The 17405-nt window shown below is 38.8% G+C and overlaps 1 protein-coding gene across 3 annotated transcripts; it reads right to left on the reverse strand.

Moving 5' to 3' along the window:
- Window positions 1-492: 492 nt before the first annotated feature.
- Window positions 493-14805, reverse strand: LOC131700587 (ankyrin repeat and death domain-containing protein 1A-like). 3 transcript variants are annotated; one of them, XM_058998890.1, is made up of 15 exons: window positions 14249-14805; window positions 12521-12624; window positions 10706-10804; window positions 9325-9423; window positions 9101-9205; window positions 6527-6625; window positions 5574-5672; window positions 5216-5314; window positions 4921-5019; window positions 4368-4463; window positions 3901-3999; window positions 3363-3458; window positions 2718-2919; window positions 1694-1825; window positions 493-1275 (listed from the first exon to the last, which is right to left on the reverse strand). In XM_058998890.1, the coding sequence occupies exons 1-15, from the start codon at window positions 14280-14282 to the stop codon at window positions 1214-1216; spliced, it is 1524 nt and encodes a 507-aa protein (XP_058854873.1). In that variant the 5' UTR covers window positions 14283-14805; the 3' UTR covers window positions 493-1213. The 3 variants fall into 3 exon arrangements, with proteins under 3 accessions (XP_058854873.1, XP_058854872.1, XP_058854874.1); XM_058998889.1 differs by having other exon boundaries at window positions 494-1275; window positions 4368-4466; window positions 14249-14804; XM_058998891.1 differs by lacking the exons at window positions 12521-12624; window positions 14249-14805 and having other exon boundaries at window positions 495-1275; window positions 4368-4466; window positions 10702-10804.
- Between the last annotated feature and the right edge of the window lie 2600 nt (window positions 14806-17405).

Consider the following 17405-nt stretch of genomic DNA (forward strand, 5'->3'; position numbering starts at 1 on the left):
GTCCTTTATCTGTGCCATAACCCAAATCACATATCTTAAAAGGTCAAGACATAATCAGCACTGGAAAATTAGGCTAGCAAATTGTGCTTACTTTTCAATGGCAAACTTCCCCACACATGCTGTGTAAGAGATCAAGAGACCATCTGAATCTGTGTCACACTGTGGAGACTATTGCTATTTATGCAAGGTAACCTGTTCGATTTTTGATCTCACACACATAGTAAAAGGATTCTGTGTTTAATTAAGAAAACAACCACTCTGATAAATAAATCAGTTACATATACTGGCTTTTCAGTGCACTTAGAAATATTACATTGTTTGAAACAAAATATGTATGTATCTTCCCATCCCCTCTGATTTTGAGTAACTGTTTCAAGTTGAGCCTAAAAGTAACTGGTGTAATCCTAGCTTCATGGAACACTTCACACATGTTTTTGGTCAGTGTTTTACTAAACAGAACTCATCTAAAAATAAAAACCACACTCGGTTTTATGTACAAAATGTTTTATTTAATTAAAAAAAGGATTCACTAGTCTGTGGTATAGATTTTGTTTTATAATAATATCAATTTAAGGATAATGGCACCAAACTATAACGCAGGATAAACCCTTTTCAGAATTACAGAACAAAATGTGTGGCCAGGTTTGTTTAAAATATAATTAACATAACCTCTGCTGAAACAGTGAGTGACATAAGATTAGAATACCCTGTAAAAGGAATTGGAGGTGCAATAGAAAACAACACAAATACAGTGTGTTAGGACTGATACAAAAATAACACGGAAGCTTATTGTTGCATATTGACAATACAAAAACATTTTTAAAACCCCTGCATTTGAAAGAATACTGTGCTTCTGTCTGTGTCCAGAGAAAAAAAAAAATGGTACAGTGTAAGATTATTGTTCCAGTTACGTAATTTAGCCACCAGGTTGCACTGTGTGCAATTAAGAAATGCATCACAACTGAAGGCAAATTAGAAATATAACTTCTACGGACAAAGGCTTTTAAAAAGTGCTTTTGGCCTTTAGAGGGAATGATCAAAGTGCCAGTTTAAGTGGCAGGCAGTAGCCCTTACTAGCTTGAAATACATTGCAGAAAATGGCAATGGTTTCCTATGCTGAACATTGTTCCCTTTGTCAGTTGGTCTCTGGTGATGCAAGGAGTTTGTTCTAAGGAAGCACCAGTGTGTTCCCTTTTCACTGCAGATACAGGTCTCACATGGTTATGCACTTCTTTGGAGAATCCGAATCTGCATTTGCTTTCCTTCTGATGCTTTCTGTTGAAACAGAAACAAGAGATACTCAAAGTTTCTATCTGAGGTTAATTACAAAAAGGCATTCTCGTTAAAAGGCAGGACATGCACTTCAGAGTTTATGGAATGGGGTGGCATTTTCACAGGCCGTAGTACAACTCTTCCCCCAGTTCTAAGAATACCTTTTCAACTTTGAAATGATGCAGCTGCTGTACATTTCTTAGAGGAGACTAGTTGTTTAACTCATTCATTATGAAGCCCACTTACTAATAATGGCATTTAGACCTTTTAAAAATATATATTTTCCATTAGCTGAGAAGATTGACAGAATCAGAGTGTGTCAGAGGTGCTTAATTATTAGCGCAGAGCGATCTCAGACTTGTGTGTCTTGGAGTTTACATAAGTTAATCACCAGTTCTCGTTCACATGACTCCCTGCTTACCTGCCAAGTCTCTCCTGCTGATTCCAACAAGGCCCTCATACAGCCCTTTGATTGGATTCTCTCCTGCCATGATCACGCCATGCAGCCAGATGAGCAGCATTCTGTGGCCGTGCTCCTTATGGCTCTTTGTGCCTTTAAACAAGGAAAACATGAAGTGCAGCAGTGTGGCGTAGTGGTTAGGGCTCTGGACTCTTGACCGGAGGGTTGTGGGTTCAATCCCTGGTATGGGACACTGCTGCTGTACCCTTGAGCAAGGTACTTTACCTAAAATTGCTCCAGTAAAAACCCAACTGTATAAATGGGTAATTGTATGTAAAAATAATGTGATATCTTGTAACAATTGTAAGTCGCCCTGGATAAGGGCGTCTGCTAAGAAATAAATAATAATAATAATAATAATAATAATGAATTGTGGTTTGCATTCTGGCCATCGTGATGAATATTTATTTTTTAACTTTAAAGTCTTTTTTATCAAGCAGAGTGACGTTCATTTCTGTGCCTTTAGTTTCTGCTGTCTGAGTTGGTATAAAACAAATGGCTGCATGCAAAGTAATAAAAAACACTTTTATTTGACATTAATGGATGAAAGGCCCAAATGTTATTCCTAATACAAACAGAAGCAAGGATGGAAATAAGACTCCCATTGCATAGCACTTGGCTCTCTTCCTGGTTTTACTAAGTTTAATAAGACTCACTTGTGCTTGTAATCTATACACTGGCTAATCAAGCTTGTAGTAAAACCTGGAATGGATGAAACTGCTATGCAATAGCAGTCTAATTTCCATTCCTACAGAAGTGTGTAGATTGATTGCTCAGTGCAGATTGGCTGGTTTCTGTTTCATCAATGGCCTGTTTTAACCCTTTGTAGTAACTAATTCCTTTAACAGAGTAGATCACTGTGTGTAAACAGTTAAATGTGAATTACGTCCAGCACATCACTCTGGTATACAGTAATATGCCATTATCTGCTGGACCTCCTACTGAGTGAATAACCCTGAGACTTGTGCTCGTGTTAAACTCTTACCAGTCCATTGCTGCTCCATTGCCCTAATGTGGGCCTCAGTGAATTTCCAGTAATGTGCTAATTTCTTCCACTCGTTAGGTTTGAGGTATTTCGTTGCTAGTCTCCACATTACAGAGCGGATGTGCTGTGTCTCCAGTCTGTGATCCTGTTTGAAGGTTAAATGTTTTCCCACCCAGGAATCTGAGTCGCTATTAAGATTGTCCTGCAAATCAAATCAATTACATTCACTTCCATTTTTTAAATACATGTGTTCTTTCTATGCACTAGATATACTATAATACATACTGTGAGAGGGAGGGTGGCTGTCAGGTCACTTTGAGCTGTTACATAAGCAATGCCAGTAGTTTTTATAGGTAGTTAACGGTAAGCAGGTGTTTTATTAAACTTTTATCAATATTGAATACATCCACAAAGTGTCACAAAGGTTGCACACTATTGTTTTGTTTTATTAGGAAAATGAACTGCATGCAAGTTAACAGCACTTATACACTGTATTCTCAGTAATCAAATGAAGACAATCTCTCTTATGAATACATTTAAACAGTTCAGGATATCAACCTCTAAAGGCATTATCTATACTGCTTGTGTAAGCGTTTTTACAATACAAACGCTGGTAATATAATCGCTATATCAATTGATGCCTACCTTTTCCCATTTATAAAACCTGTCTGCTTTGATAATCATATCCACAAGGTTCACATGGTTTCCTCTTGCAGCTACATCCAGGGAGGTCTTTCCCTGCTAAAATGTTAGAAAAAAAACCCCAATTCTTTAGGTGCTGAAGTGCAAACAAACTGCTGGCCGTGTTTTATCATTCCAGAACTGGTAACCGTCTAAATTCAGTATGTTGTTCTAACAACGGCCACTAGGTGGCGATAAGAGACTGAAAAATAGAGCTGGTTTGCCTGACTTTTCCTAAACATTCCTTCTGTTTCTTCCCATATGTAGTAACAACCCCTACCCTTTTAGACTGATTAGAAACCGTTTATAAACAGAAAATAATAAAGTAATAATAGAGAAAAAGTGCAGCAATACTATTTGTATTCAATTTACAAATCATTGGCAGCGATCTGGGTTAAATTAAAATGATGGCACTTGAATTGGACCTGAGGAGCTATTAACTCCACATTGTGATTAACAGGATAGTTGATCCCTCAGCACGGTACTGTTTACATTGCATTACCTTGTCAAGCAGTTTTAAATTGACACCAGCTATAAGAATCATTTCAGCAATGTCTTGTCTCCCATGCTCTGCTGCTATGTGAAGGGCTGTCTGCTGCCTCTGTGAACAACAGGAGTAAGCAAGATCAGACTCCAGGAAACATGGCAGAAAACGAACAGATGATCTGTGACCCTGAGGGGGCAAGCTGTTCAGCACTTGGGAAGAGAGAAATCAGGGTGACTCAAATTACCTCTGGCTCTGAATCTTTAATGCTTCTTAACTGTATTTCCTAATGAAGCGTTACTGATACATTGTAACATAGTGGCTTCTATGGCGTTTGCACTTAACTGAATCAACTATGACATTCAAACAAATGAATCATAATTGATTAAAAACATAAAGCTGTTTTCTCTTCAGAGCTGCATGTAAAGTGTAGCATATACATTTAATATTTATTCTGTGCTATAAAGAAGAAGCAGTATGCTTACATTGTCAGCAATGTCAAGGTCACATTCAGCATCAATGAGGATTTTCACTGCCGCTGGGAAGTTGTTGAGCACAGCGATGTGAACAGCAGTGGCATGCTGCTGCACAAACAGATTTTACAGTAAGTTATCATGACAGTTATATTAGGGGAAAATAAGCGATCACCACCTGAGAAATCTTTCATTTCCCAGCAACTCAGGTTTCTTGAAATGGAATGAAGAATACTATATTGGTGAAAGTTATATTTTAATATTTCATTCATTCATCCATCCCTGTGTTTCTCTCCACTGACATTTTAGTTATCAAGTTAAGGAACTGTTTGTTTCAGTAGGTTGGTTTCTGTAGGCTGGTTTCAGTAGGCTGGTTTCAGTAGGTTGTATGGACAAATAGAAGTGATTTTGACCACCCTTTTCAGATCTGATACGTCTCAGCAAAGTTAAACTGTGTTAGAGATGTCATTATTTATTTGTGCATGATGGTAATAAAACCTGGACTATGTATCTTTTTTCCGCAAATGATTTGGCTTTATGGCTTGACCCAAAAGACTACACTTACATAGTTAACAGCATCTGTGCTTATCCCTCCTTCAATGAGCAGTCGGATGACTTTCTCAAAACCATGGAATGCAGCGTAATGTAGGGCAGTCATATTTCTCTAGAAATTAAAAGGACATGAAGATTAATTAGGGAATATACAGTCAGTCAAGTCAAGCAGTTACTGGTCATGATGAGCAGACATGCTGTTTGTGACTGGGTTACTGATCATTAAAAATAGACCCCTATACACAGTCACCAGCTGGAATTACAAATCATACAAGTTATTAAGCACCTTAGCAAATTAAGCAACTTACATTTGTTTGAACATTAATGTCGCAGCACGAGTCTAGCAGCAGTTTAACACACTCATAGTGGCCCCCGTCAGCGGCCAAATGCAGAGCTGTCAACCCTTCCTGGAGAAACGGAAAAGAAAGCATTAAACCACAGCCAGTAAATGAGTACTAATTAGTGCTACAATCCAGGAACAGAGGAACACAAGAAGACTACTGTTGTGTGCACTTGAAGGGACCGCACTGCCATTCTTCATCTATGGAAGTATTGTGTGGCATTCTTAAAAGCAGCTTCATTCATAGTCGCAGTAAGTATGAAATACTGACAAGTCACTCTAACAGTGATTCACTGCAGGCCTATAGGGAGCTGTTTGTAACTTACAATGTTCTTTTCATCGACATCCACTCCAGTTTCCACAATTTTCTGCAGCACCTCAGCATGTCCGTTCTTTGCTGCTAAGTGCAGGGCTGTGTTCTGGACCTGCAGAGAACCAACACAGAACATGTAAAAATCCTCTTTCAATATGTTACAGCACATAGCCCTCTGTAGACGATGGTGCTGCCTCCTTTTAAGAGGTGTCAGCCTGTCATCTTTTCAGATTGATACACCTTACCAGGTAACACCATGCTAGGTGTGCAAATCCAGGGCTTGGTGGCTGTTCAACAGAAATATGAAAGACTATTCCACTAATGACAATGATGCACTGTGAGCAGCATTGCTGATAATGCAATATTATACTGTACTTTCATACGGCTAGTCAAAAAGGCATTTAGTTCAGTTTTATAGACTGAATACATAGATGAAAAGAAACCTTATTTACAGGACCTCTTTTATTCACTCACTGCCAGCAGTTACAACAATGCACAACACGGTGTTGCCCATTGGAGCTGCCTGCTGAAAAACTGTAACTAAAGTATAGGGTTTAGATCTAATAATAGATAAACCAACAGGGGAATGCTGTGCAGATCAGTGTTACAGAATAAGTTGGTAAGCCTGTCATTCTCAGAATGCACAGGAACTGGTGCAGATAAATAATCTATTGTTTAAAACTACCCATTAAGGAAGAATCCCCAACAGTTGCACTGACAAGGAAAAGTCCACTGATCAGTAAGAATGTGTACTAACCAGTTCATACCACAACACCTCTTGGGTGGGCAGCGCAGAACATTGAGGTACAACTTAAACTAAGTAAAGAAGACTAGCGTTTTGCCTTTATTTGTGTATTAAAGTTAGCACAGGAAACAGTGTGGGTTTTGCATGTTTGGCTTGGAATCTCCTCTAATTTGAGAGCATCATGTTGCAATTGTAAGTTCTGGACCCCTTAGTGTTTTTACCTTGTCTTTCAGCCCATGTGTGCAGCCAGAGCCAATGAGAAACTCCACCACTTCCAGCTGACCGTGCTCTGCAGCCAGGTGGAACGCGGTTCTGCCCACCTGTGAACAAACCCACATGACAACGAGATTCAGCGTTTCAACAGCTAAATGGTATGACTATGAATAACAGCATGAAAAACTACATGAAGCCTCTAATTACATACAACAACTACAGAAATCCACAGCAACCAGAAAACACTTTCCTTCGCTAAGCAATTAAAACCTTAAATTACCCAACAGAGTGGTCTAATTGCATGCCATTTTAACCAGCTTGTATTAAAGGCTGTTTGTTCAGCTTACATGTTCAAATTACTGCTGGGCATCATATTCTGGGAAAACATTTTCTTTATTTTGTTCTGTGGATAAACCACCAATTAAACATTCCTATCCGTCTGTGTTATTCATGTGCCTGCCTATAAAGAAAAGTGATGAAACGCATGCTGACAGCTGTAACCCACGATCCCTGTTCAAAGATTTCGAGACCGAATGAGGTTATTGAAGAGGAAAGCAATCCCTAATGCAAGTCACGGAGTGGACGAGTGAAGCTGTGGCAACAGAAAAGATGACATGAGAAAATGCTTTGCCGCTGCTTCTCCAGTCTCATCATATCTGATTGAAACACACTGTATTCATATGTGGCGTCAGTGCCGACAACCATGCCAATAGTAGTGAGTATTTCAGCTTGCAATACCATCTTCACAACTACAAACAGCCTGGTAGAAGGGGTAGTGTGTGTTTAGGGGGTGAGGTGAGGTGGGGGTTAGGGGTTACCTCAATCTAGCATTGACCCTCTTGCTCCCAACAAAATATCTATTTCTGCCTGCTCCCAGCAACATATATCTTTATTTTACAATTGAACATCCTTGCAGTATTTTTTGTCTTGCAATGCACCCTTGTTAATTTTAGGATGTGGGTCAAGGATCAAGGAAATCAGCTAACCAGACTGCTGTACTGTAGTGCCAGGCTTGATCATAGCCTCTACACTGTCCCCTTTCAAATGCGCATCAGCTGCTACGTACTCAGTCTTACAAAGAAAGGTTCTGTGCAGAAACAGATGGTTTCTTTATTTATTTTGCTGAACAGCAGTCAGAGCTGGGACTTATCTCTCACTCTAGGATTCACATTTAAAACAATTACTTGGCTTTAAAATGATTGTTTTAAATTTTTGATGCTTTACATTGTATTTTTTTTTTTACACCCATTATTTTTGTAATGTTAACATTAAGCATGAGTCTGATTCCCACCCTGCTACAGACCTGCAGTAATCTCCCAGGCTGGAGAAGCTACAGTACATTCCTATCTTCAGCTGGTTCTACGCTAGCTCAGCAGTCAGATCAGCAGGTTTCCCAGGAGGTACACTCTACCTAAACTGCAGAAATAAAAGATGTATTTCTGCTGTGTCTAAAATGAGCCGCTCCCTAGATGTGTCACAAACTGCTTGAGAAGCAGTCTGCTACATTCCCACAGATGGGAGCAAGGCCAAAAAAAAAAACAAATCCCATTGGAAGGAGCTGCATCATCTTTCTCGTGTCTGTGTGCATGTGCTTCAGCATTGGCTCACCCAGTAACAACAGAAAGATCTATTTGTACAGTATCAGGATTTGCTTGTGCAAACAGTCTAACACAAACCAAGCATGAAAACCCACATAGCGGATGCAAACCAAAGAATACAGACTTGTTTCCTTTCATTTAATTTGATTGCGTTCAAACTTTTCAACTTACTGTAAGCTGGAAACAACGCGTTTGAGTTATCACTGACTGCTCTGCTATGTTATTAACAGCAACCAGATGTGATGTCTGTGCTGTGCTTATGTAAAGAATGCGTCACCTTACTGGAATGGGAGTAGGTTGTACAGTAGAGTCAGACAGATGCTAATGGGAAGGTTACTTTTTCATTAACATTTGTTGAAATCATTATAGTTGCCATGGGAAACAGAATGCTATGTATGCAGGTATTTCATAAATGGCAAGATTATGAACTGTATAAACCCCTCCCTGTGTTTAGTTTCCGGAGTGGGTGTCTTGGTTAGCCTCTCCCCCTGCTATAATGTAGTCTGCTATCCTTGTTCGTGTTTCAGCTGGCTCGAAGCTCACTCACTAAACACCAAGGACTGTTTTAAGTTTTGATTAAGGAATCAAGTTTTCGGTTCATGAAGCCTTGTTCAACGGTTTAATAGAGGGTTTGGTAGTTTATTCTCAGCTTTCAAAGCACCATTCAAACTAAAGGAATGTTTAAAGACCAACAAAAATAAAAAACGTTTTGAAGCTATTTTTGTAAAGTACCCTCTTGTGCTAGTATGACGAAGAGCAGGTAAGCCTCTTTTGAAAACATCCCCTCAGAATGGGATCTGTATTTTTATTGCTCTAGCCCTATTTGCAGCAGAGAGAGCAGCCTGCTCCCTGACTCTAGCCCCCTGCTGCTTGTCCTACATCAACACTCAGCAACTACATAACCCAATACACAACTTCAATGAACACAACATACTCAGTTTAAATGGTATATACGTATATGTAGGTTGCATGAAAAGTTTTAACCTTGTCAACTTTATCGAGACGCACATCCTCCAGGTCCTCCATAATGAACTCCATGACATTTATGTGACCTCTCTGAGCAGCACAGTGCAGTACATTCAACCCATTCTAGAGGAAATGGAAAAACAAGTTAAGGCAGGTAGAACTAATGACATTGTCACCAGCAGTTTGTCACACCACGCTTGCATACAACTGCATACAACTGTCACAATGCTCTTCCATCTTACTTTGTTTTCACAGTTGATCTTCGCTCCAGCGTTCACGAGGATTTGAAGGATCTTGGAATGACCAAACCAGGAAGCCAGGAGAAGGGCATTCATACCAAACTGTGGGGAAGCATGAATAAACGTCCTGGTTAGTATGCTTTAGCTACAACACAGCAGTGTTTCAATGAGTAGTGCTGTGCCTTGTGACTGCTTCAGTGTACTGGAACTTACAGCATTTTATCAACGTTGCAGTGTACTGCTAATTCTGCTTTGCTGTTTGAACCAGAAATCCCATGATGTAAATTGTCTTTGTTGCTTGTTTGAATACCAAATGTATCTTAGCTTCCTCTTCCATTTGAACCCGCTTGCCAAAGCATCACTCGGTAAACCAGACAGGCTATTTACTGCTAATCCTTTCAGCACCTGGAGGTTAAACCAACATCTTCACGCTCTCTTTGTAACAGCTCAGGAAACAATAAAGAAATAAAACAAATGCACAGCTAAACATCTGATGCATGAATGCATTTAAAATGCGGAGGCATACTTTGAAATGATCAATTACATGACTGCTGGAGTGTATACAGAAGTCAAAGACTTCCAGAGTGCATTAATCAGACAGAACTTTCCATTACTGATCTCCTTAACTAAACAGAATAGCATAGTATGATTTAACTACTCGCAGAGTGCAACCGCCACTGTCAAAGGATAAATAAAGTGTGCCAAGCAAACATCTTCCACCTTACACAAACTCATAACAACAAGGGTATGGGCTTAATAATGTACAAATACACAGGGCTGGCAGATACCCCAAGCAACTTAATGCCAGAGCTAAACATTATATTGGCCAATTTTCTTCTCTACTTCCTGGTAGAGAGGTAACATTTAGGATGTGTTAGTTTCTCATTAACTTTAACAGCTGTGGGTTTTTTTTCCAGCCAAATCTCTTGACTTCCAGTGATATGAAAAGATCCACGTGTACTGCACATGTAAGAATACAAAGATACACACTGCCCTCCAACAAGAACTGGGACTGTATTGTGGTGGTATGATTGGTGGAGGGCAGTATCACACAGTGCATCTATATTTTACCTCCTGTGTATCTATTTGCTCTACACCAATGGGTGTATTTTAATTTAAAAACAAAGAAATACAATACAGCATGTTGATACTTAAGAAATATACAGTCGGTTGTCCAAAGTTAGGAAAACCACTATCAACCGCATTTGCCTACTAGAAAACATTTCAATTCCATGCTTGAGGGTTTAAAGATAAGCTTCCAAATGTCAAGAGAAGTCTGTCGTCTATAACAGAGCCCCACGTCTCGGATGGCTGGCTCCTGTGTGATCAGTACACACTCTGGCGCTGCGAGTGACTGTGGTGGCACTGTGGATTAGATACCTACGCTGTCTTCATCCTCCACCCCAGCATCGTGCTCCAGCAGCATCCGCAGGGCCTGCTCATGACCTGCTCCTGCCGCCCAGTGCAGGGCCGTTCTATCTATCTGGAGAAAGAGAGACGCTAATTCAGCAACGTGTAGAGAATGCATAGCCCTTAAACACAGGGGAGCTGGCCTCCAGTTCACAAGCACCACTGCAGGTTTACAGGATTCGAACCATGAATTTATATTACTAAATGACATTTATATATACAGATTAACTGCTGGGGAACACCGTGTAGGAACCAAACCCAGTCATAACTGGGGGTAAGACTCACATGACCTGAGAACATAATATAACTACTTGAAAAAGAAGGCTGTGTGCTGTGTACTGCATGCCATGGTAAGGGTAGGAAGGTGAAAGCATTGACCACAGTGATCCTAAAGCAATAATGACATGTTGAAAAGCGTTGTGCTAGAGAATGGAAAAGCATAGTATGAGAACAAAAGTATTATTTGTAACAATAGTAACATTTCGCACAGACACTGATAATTTAAGTCACATCCTCTGCTTCAGACAGCAGTAATAAAACATTGCTCCTAAGTTTATTTCCCAGTTCCGTCTGCTGTATGATTTATTAAAACAAACATTTGCAGAGCTGCCTTCTAAATCCATATGGAGTCTGCACCAGCAGTCCGTTTCCTTCCATCCTCTCCCTTTCCGGTGCGTCATCACATTGTAATAAAGCAAGCAAAAAGAGTCCTGCATCTGACCAGGGATGCACCTGCAAGCAGTCTGTCTTTCAATCATTCAGCTCGTTTGTTATCCCGCTTGCTTCGTGAGCAAGAGAAACACAAAGTGCACAAACAAAAGCCTAGCTCACAGGAATGAAAACATTGCGAATCTGCAGCACAGAACATGAACGTGATTCATGCAAGCAAACATTTCCTCTAGGGTCCTCTCTGTAAGGTCATATCCTTTTGCTGAAACAATAAGCCTGCATACTTCACAGACACGGTGGACGCTAGTATTAAAGCAACAGGGCATTTTTGTCAGGACCGGACATATTTTGATTATTAAATTGCAGTCAGATTATACACCATTTGCAGTACCTCGCCATCTTTTTTTTTTATTCTTTCCAATTCCAGTAAATATAATATGTATTATTGCCATCATGACATTTATTTAATTTAAAGACAGGCTCCCTCCTGATTCTTTGCATTTTAATGCCTGCTTCAATACATATGTGACTTTCTCTAAACAACAAAATCTATTCTTTGCAATTTTACCTATGGTGAAAAAATAAGAATCGATTTACAATTGTCAATTTCAACCGTTTTTTAAATATCTAATTTAGGATCCTCGTTATTCATTTATGCCTAGAGCTATCAACACCTGAGTCCTACCCTGTTCCAAGTAACGAGAAACGAAACAAGCCTGCCATGACATGGAATAACAGATTTCTTCATTATAGGACAATCATGTTACTGCAGTTGAAATCACTCCCCATTAAGTGTGTTATTGTTGACCATGGATTTGAACCTGATTTGGGGATATTCTCTTTACTGTAATATTATTTTGTAAAGAGAATCAAATCAGTTCATGTTAGTGTTTTGGCAAGGGAAGAATTAATTTCCCTAAGGCAGTTAACCCAGATGTTAAATGCATTCACACTCACAACATTTGAACAGCAGCACTCTCACCATGCCAACCATTATTTACAACAACACATGGGAAAGTTGTACAGTAGATTGATTTTAACACCATTGCTCAGTTGATGACCGCTTTATGGATTCTGTGAGCATGCTGTGAGAGAGATCCTGCTGAAGCACATGGCTTACGTTGTTTTTGGCCTTGATGTCCACCCCTCTCCTCATCAGCTCAAGCATCCTCTCAGTGTCATTCCTTTTGGCTGCATCGTGGAAGTCCTTTTCTGAGCGAAGTACTGGAATAAAGACAAAGATTCAAATTATTATTTTTTACTTGAAATGGTTTTTGTACAAAACATAAACACTATCAATAACTACTTAAGCCTGCACTGTATTATTCTTTTTAACTCACAAGGGCAATTGCCCCCCTGCCTTTTTGTGGAAAAAAATTCTGCCTTTGAGAATAATAAAGCACTAGCAATTATAAATGCAATTTCAAAGAACATTTAAAATACAATACGGTATCCTCTAGGTTAGTCTTTAAAACAGTGCATTACCAAATAATAACTACATCATTATATAAATATATTCACTTTTAAATAAAGAACAACACTGATAACTTTTTTGCATTGCCAGCTCAATATATTGATTATTCTCCTTATTGCATAACCAGTTGTTTTTTCTCAAAAGGATAAACTTTGGAATTGCTCATTCAAATGCAGATAACGCACGCATCTCCACACATGATTATGCAGCCTATTCATCAGGACTGTAACATCCAGGCCCCAGGGTTTAGCTTTCAAAACGATCACAAACTGTAAACAGAAATAAGCTCATTGAGAAAGCCTGGTACCGGGGTACCGGGGTGCTTTTCAGATTAAGGTATCAGTACACTTGCTCATAGTGTGGATTTACCCCAAGTGACTTTATGCAGGGACCTTTTTCATGCAGCAAACCTTTTGAAATCATCCAAACAGTTTATACTGGACGAGTTCAGGATGCACACAAACACCAGGTAAGTACCAGATCCAGTAGTCCAGAGAGAAGTTAAAAAACAATGCTGAATCTGTGCAGCTGCCCTTAGTTTTGAACCCACACCACAGACCAGTTAAAAAGCAGAGCAAATAGCAATAATGTGATTAAGACACAATAGAACGTTTTCCATATAACATTACATAATAAAAAAAGAAATTATTGAGCAATATCAATTTTAACTGGGCATTCTACGTCAGATAACAATGCTAAAACTTTTTTAATACTACAAGGTAAAAATAAATTCAATAAAGTTACTTAGAGTTCCTCTACAGGTACAGTACTTTACTGTGTTTCTCTGGCACACACGAAAGATAACGGGCAGAAATCGCTACCTCAAATTTGCTAACATGTTTGTGCAATTCAATTGTATATCAATCTATGCATTGTATGATAAACACAATGGAGTTACGTCATTGTCAACAGAGACAGTATGTAAGCAGAGGGACGTACCGTATAATATCAATAACGATATAACATAACAAAGACTTAACGCACTCTGGTCATGAGCATCGTTGCTGTTTTATGAGAAGAACTGAGTATTCGGAGGACACACACGGTACAGATTACAACATGCACTTGTCTGTTTGGCAATGGGGTGCACATACAGTCATTTCTTTGCAACGTCGATTTATATATGCTTTTATTGTCAAATGTTATTGCATAAAAATGCACCTCTAATATTAGATTCTTGCAGACTTTGAATAAACAAGACCAACATGAATTGAAATAAAACCACAGCCTACATTTCAGTGGTCCATTATGACCAAGGTAAGGAGTGAACCAATAGGTTTTAAAATACAGTACACCCCACTCCAAAGTCACCATAATATAAAGTACAACCAAAGTCCGTTTTTAAATATAAAAAAAAAACGACGTGCTACTTACAAATGTCATCTTCCGATACTAAATCGTCCTCCATGCTTGCAGCCAATTGTAATATTTGAAAATCAAGGCTGTGGCATCGTTCTTTCTCGTGCCAGGAGAATATTGTTCTGTTTGCTGATGCTGGAGGCAAATCCTGACGGGAATGTCTGTACCTTTCTACATCCGGGTGTTGTGCAGTCCTGCCCACTGTGCTCTGGTTCTGTAGTGCGGTCTTACTCGCTGTGTCAGATGACAAGGTTCATACATTATTTATGCGATAGATAATGTATGTATGTTTTATTGCAATAGATTTTGTAGCTTTTTGTGTAAATGTACATGTGTATTTTGCTGTAAGCATGGAGGACGAACACAACGGTTTCATTTGTAATTCTAACGGTTTTGTTTTAAAGTGCGATGCTGAAACATGAATTCACCGGTCAGTTAATTACAAACGCAGTTGCTGCCTTTTCAACAAAACTTTACCACTGTGAATTTACCGGTTAAATGAGCGGTTTACCATGCATTGCCCTGTCGTGTGATGTGCTGTGCGGTGCTGTGCTGTGATTATACTAATACCGTACTGAAGGATTACTGCACTGGTATGTACCCGACCTTGAAGTTTTCTAGGATGTTTTGCTTAAGAACAGGAAACAGTTCATTTTGTTTTGCATTTCACAGAAGCAAACAACAAGGACATACACGAGCCTCTCTTTAACTCATTAAGTGCCATTATTATGATAACTTTAATTGTGTTACCCGCAAATGTTACGTCTCAAATGACAGAAATACAGCTTGTGTTCTGATTTTTTTTCAAAGCAAATTTTATTTGGTACTTAATGGGTTAATAGGTGTACAATCTTTTTTTTTTTTTTTTTTTTATAAGAATTTAATTTTTAATATTTTGAAAGAAAAAAAATAACACAGTAAGATTCCTGTTTGAACCGAGAAGTTTCCTTATCAATAGGCTAAAACAGGTAACATGTATTAGTTTAATATTAGAAGCACAAAGCTACCCTTATACAAAAATGTAGTATCTTGAAGTATACTATGCATGTACTTAAAATATACTAAGATACTAATATTTTACTTTAAATATACTTGTATTATACTTGGGCATAGTATACCTAAGAGTTAGCATACTTTAAGTGTGTTACAATACTATTTATGTACTTTTTAATACCTCCTTTGAACTTATACAGAGTATTCTTATTAAGTAGTATACGTTTTTTATTAGTTTTATATTGTGTCTAAAAAGTAGTCACATTAAATGTGAATCTAATTTGTTTTTACAATCAAGCTCACTGCTGGGATGTATTGGCCTTGGGGAAAACGTTTCTTTTCATTCCTGGTATATGAGATATACCATGAATATAGAGTACATAAGTATATGTTATCCAAACAGAATTGGTGTGGTAGACTTGGGAAGCAGATACTGTATTCCCATGTGTTGGCAATGTGGTTCTTTGTCAAAAGCAATAACTCTGAACAGTGCAATGCAATTGCTGATATGACTTTTTAAGAAAGAAGTGAAATGATTGTGTATGAAAAAAACAATCCCACAGGGCACCCTGGTGCCTCTCCCTTTAAAGCCCTCACGCTTAAAACAAACCCAGAACCCTTAGCTGCTGTGCACATCCACTCGCCATCACTGCTGGTCTCTCATGTACATTTTTGAAAGAAACAAAACATGAATTTTCATTTCAAAATGATATCTGGTACTATACTAGGTTAAATAAATATCTATTTTCAAGCCTTACTGTCAGTTAGTCTTGTACTTCCTTGGTCATTTCACCTGGTGGGTGAAATTAATTGGTGTCCTCAGCTTAGTGCACAATGACAAAAGAGTACCATACAATTCAGCAGCATTCTCACTCTGCTTGAGAGAGGAGCAGGGCTGCATGTGAAGGTGGGGTTCTGGTCTGGACTGAGGTGCATTGCTGAGCTCGCAGTGACTGAAGCCAGTGCCACTGTCCATTAAAAAACAACTCTGTTATTAAATAAGCAAGACACAGATCAACAGCAAGAAACAGTATTTGAAGTGCTCCTACTTGCACCAAAGATTATTATTATTATTATTATTATTATTATTATTATGCTATGATCACTGTTTCTTGAAACTAGAATAAAGAAAGTATCCTGGTAGTAACACCTAACTCTTCAATCTTATCTTGAATGTGATTCAAATTGCTGTTATCTAGATAATTTCATATTAAAGCATGAGAGATCAGCAATGGCTTGTTACTATAGCAATATGCTTTTGTAAACAATGGCTATCCGGTGTGTTTATTTTCTGATGTGAGAGAAAGTCAAATGTTTACTGCAGCAAGGTTTATTCCACAAGAGGGAACCATTTCCCCGTGTCAGATTTACAGCACGGCAGACGACTACTGCTGGCGCTCAGATCAAATAAACAGCATTGCACCTCCAGACCCACGCTGGTCCTTCACGCAGAGGGAGATAGACATGCGGCACCCTGGTTCTGGGAGTGCCACATCATACCAAAGCAATGCATCTATAATAAATGTTTTATCAGACTAGGCAATTACCATCCTGAACATCCTATTCATGCTAGTCACCATTAGATGGCAGCTGTAAGATGTAACTTTGTAACTAGATGACAGATGCCTGAGATATCCTCAATAGTCAAACTGCCTACTTGAGTAATCACCACCTGTTACTATTTAAATGATTTTGTGTTTGCAGTCACTGTATGAATGAAGCTGAATGATTGTAACCCATTAGCTTAACAAAAGCTTGGGGACTTAACCATGATGAAGCTTGGTTTTCCTTTTTGCATCCTGGCCAATTTTCACTTGCTTGGTTTCAACAATACGCTTGATTATTTACCATTCCTCCTTTTCGAGAAACAGTGTGCGTGTTCTGTAATGCCGTGGCACAGGACACATTAAAGGAGCTGAATCACTCGTATCACAAAACGGCACCTGGGGAATCTAGCAAAGTAATGAATTATGGATGTAATGGTTCTTGTGTTGTAGGAGAGTGACATTGAGATTGTTGTTCTGGTAAACTGCATCCATTGCTGTATTTCACAGTTTATAAATATTTACAAGAAACGTGATGAAATGCTCGGAATCTGCTGCCAGGAGGTTTTTTTATGACCTCTGTTATAAGCTGCAGTCTGTCAAAATCATGTTCAGTTTTGCACTAATAAATAATC

The sequence above is a fragment of the Acipenser ruthenus genome, chromosome 24 (genome assembly GCF_902713425.1).
Source record: "Acipenser ruthenus chromosome 24, fAciRut3.2 maternal haplotype, whole genome shotgun sequence".
NCBI lineage: Eukaryota > Metazoa > Chordata > Actinopteri > Acipenseriformes > Acipenseridae > Acipenser > Acipenser ruthenus.

Coding starts and splice junctions, on each gene's coding strand:
- LOC131700587 (XM_058998889.1), bottom strand. CDS start 14,282: ATGGAGGACGATTTAGTATCGGAAGATGACATTT. Junction 9,424..10,705: donor GGGTGGAGGATGAAGACAGC/GTAGGTATCTAA, acceptor GCTTCCCCACAG/TTTGGTATGAATGCCCTTCT. Junction 5,673..6,526: donor CACATGGGCTGAAAGACAAG/GTAAAAACACTA, acceptor GGTTCTCTGCAG/GTCCAGAACACAGCCCTGCA.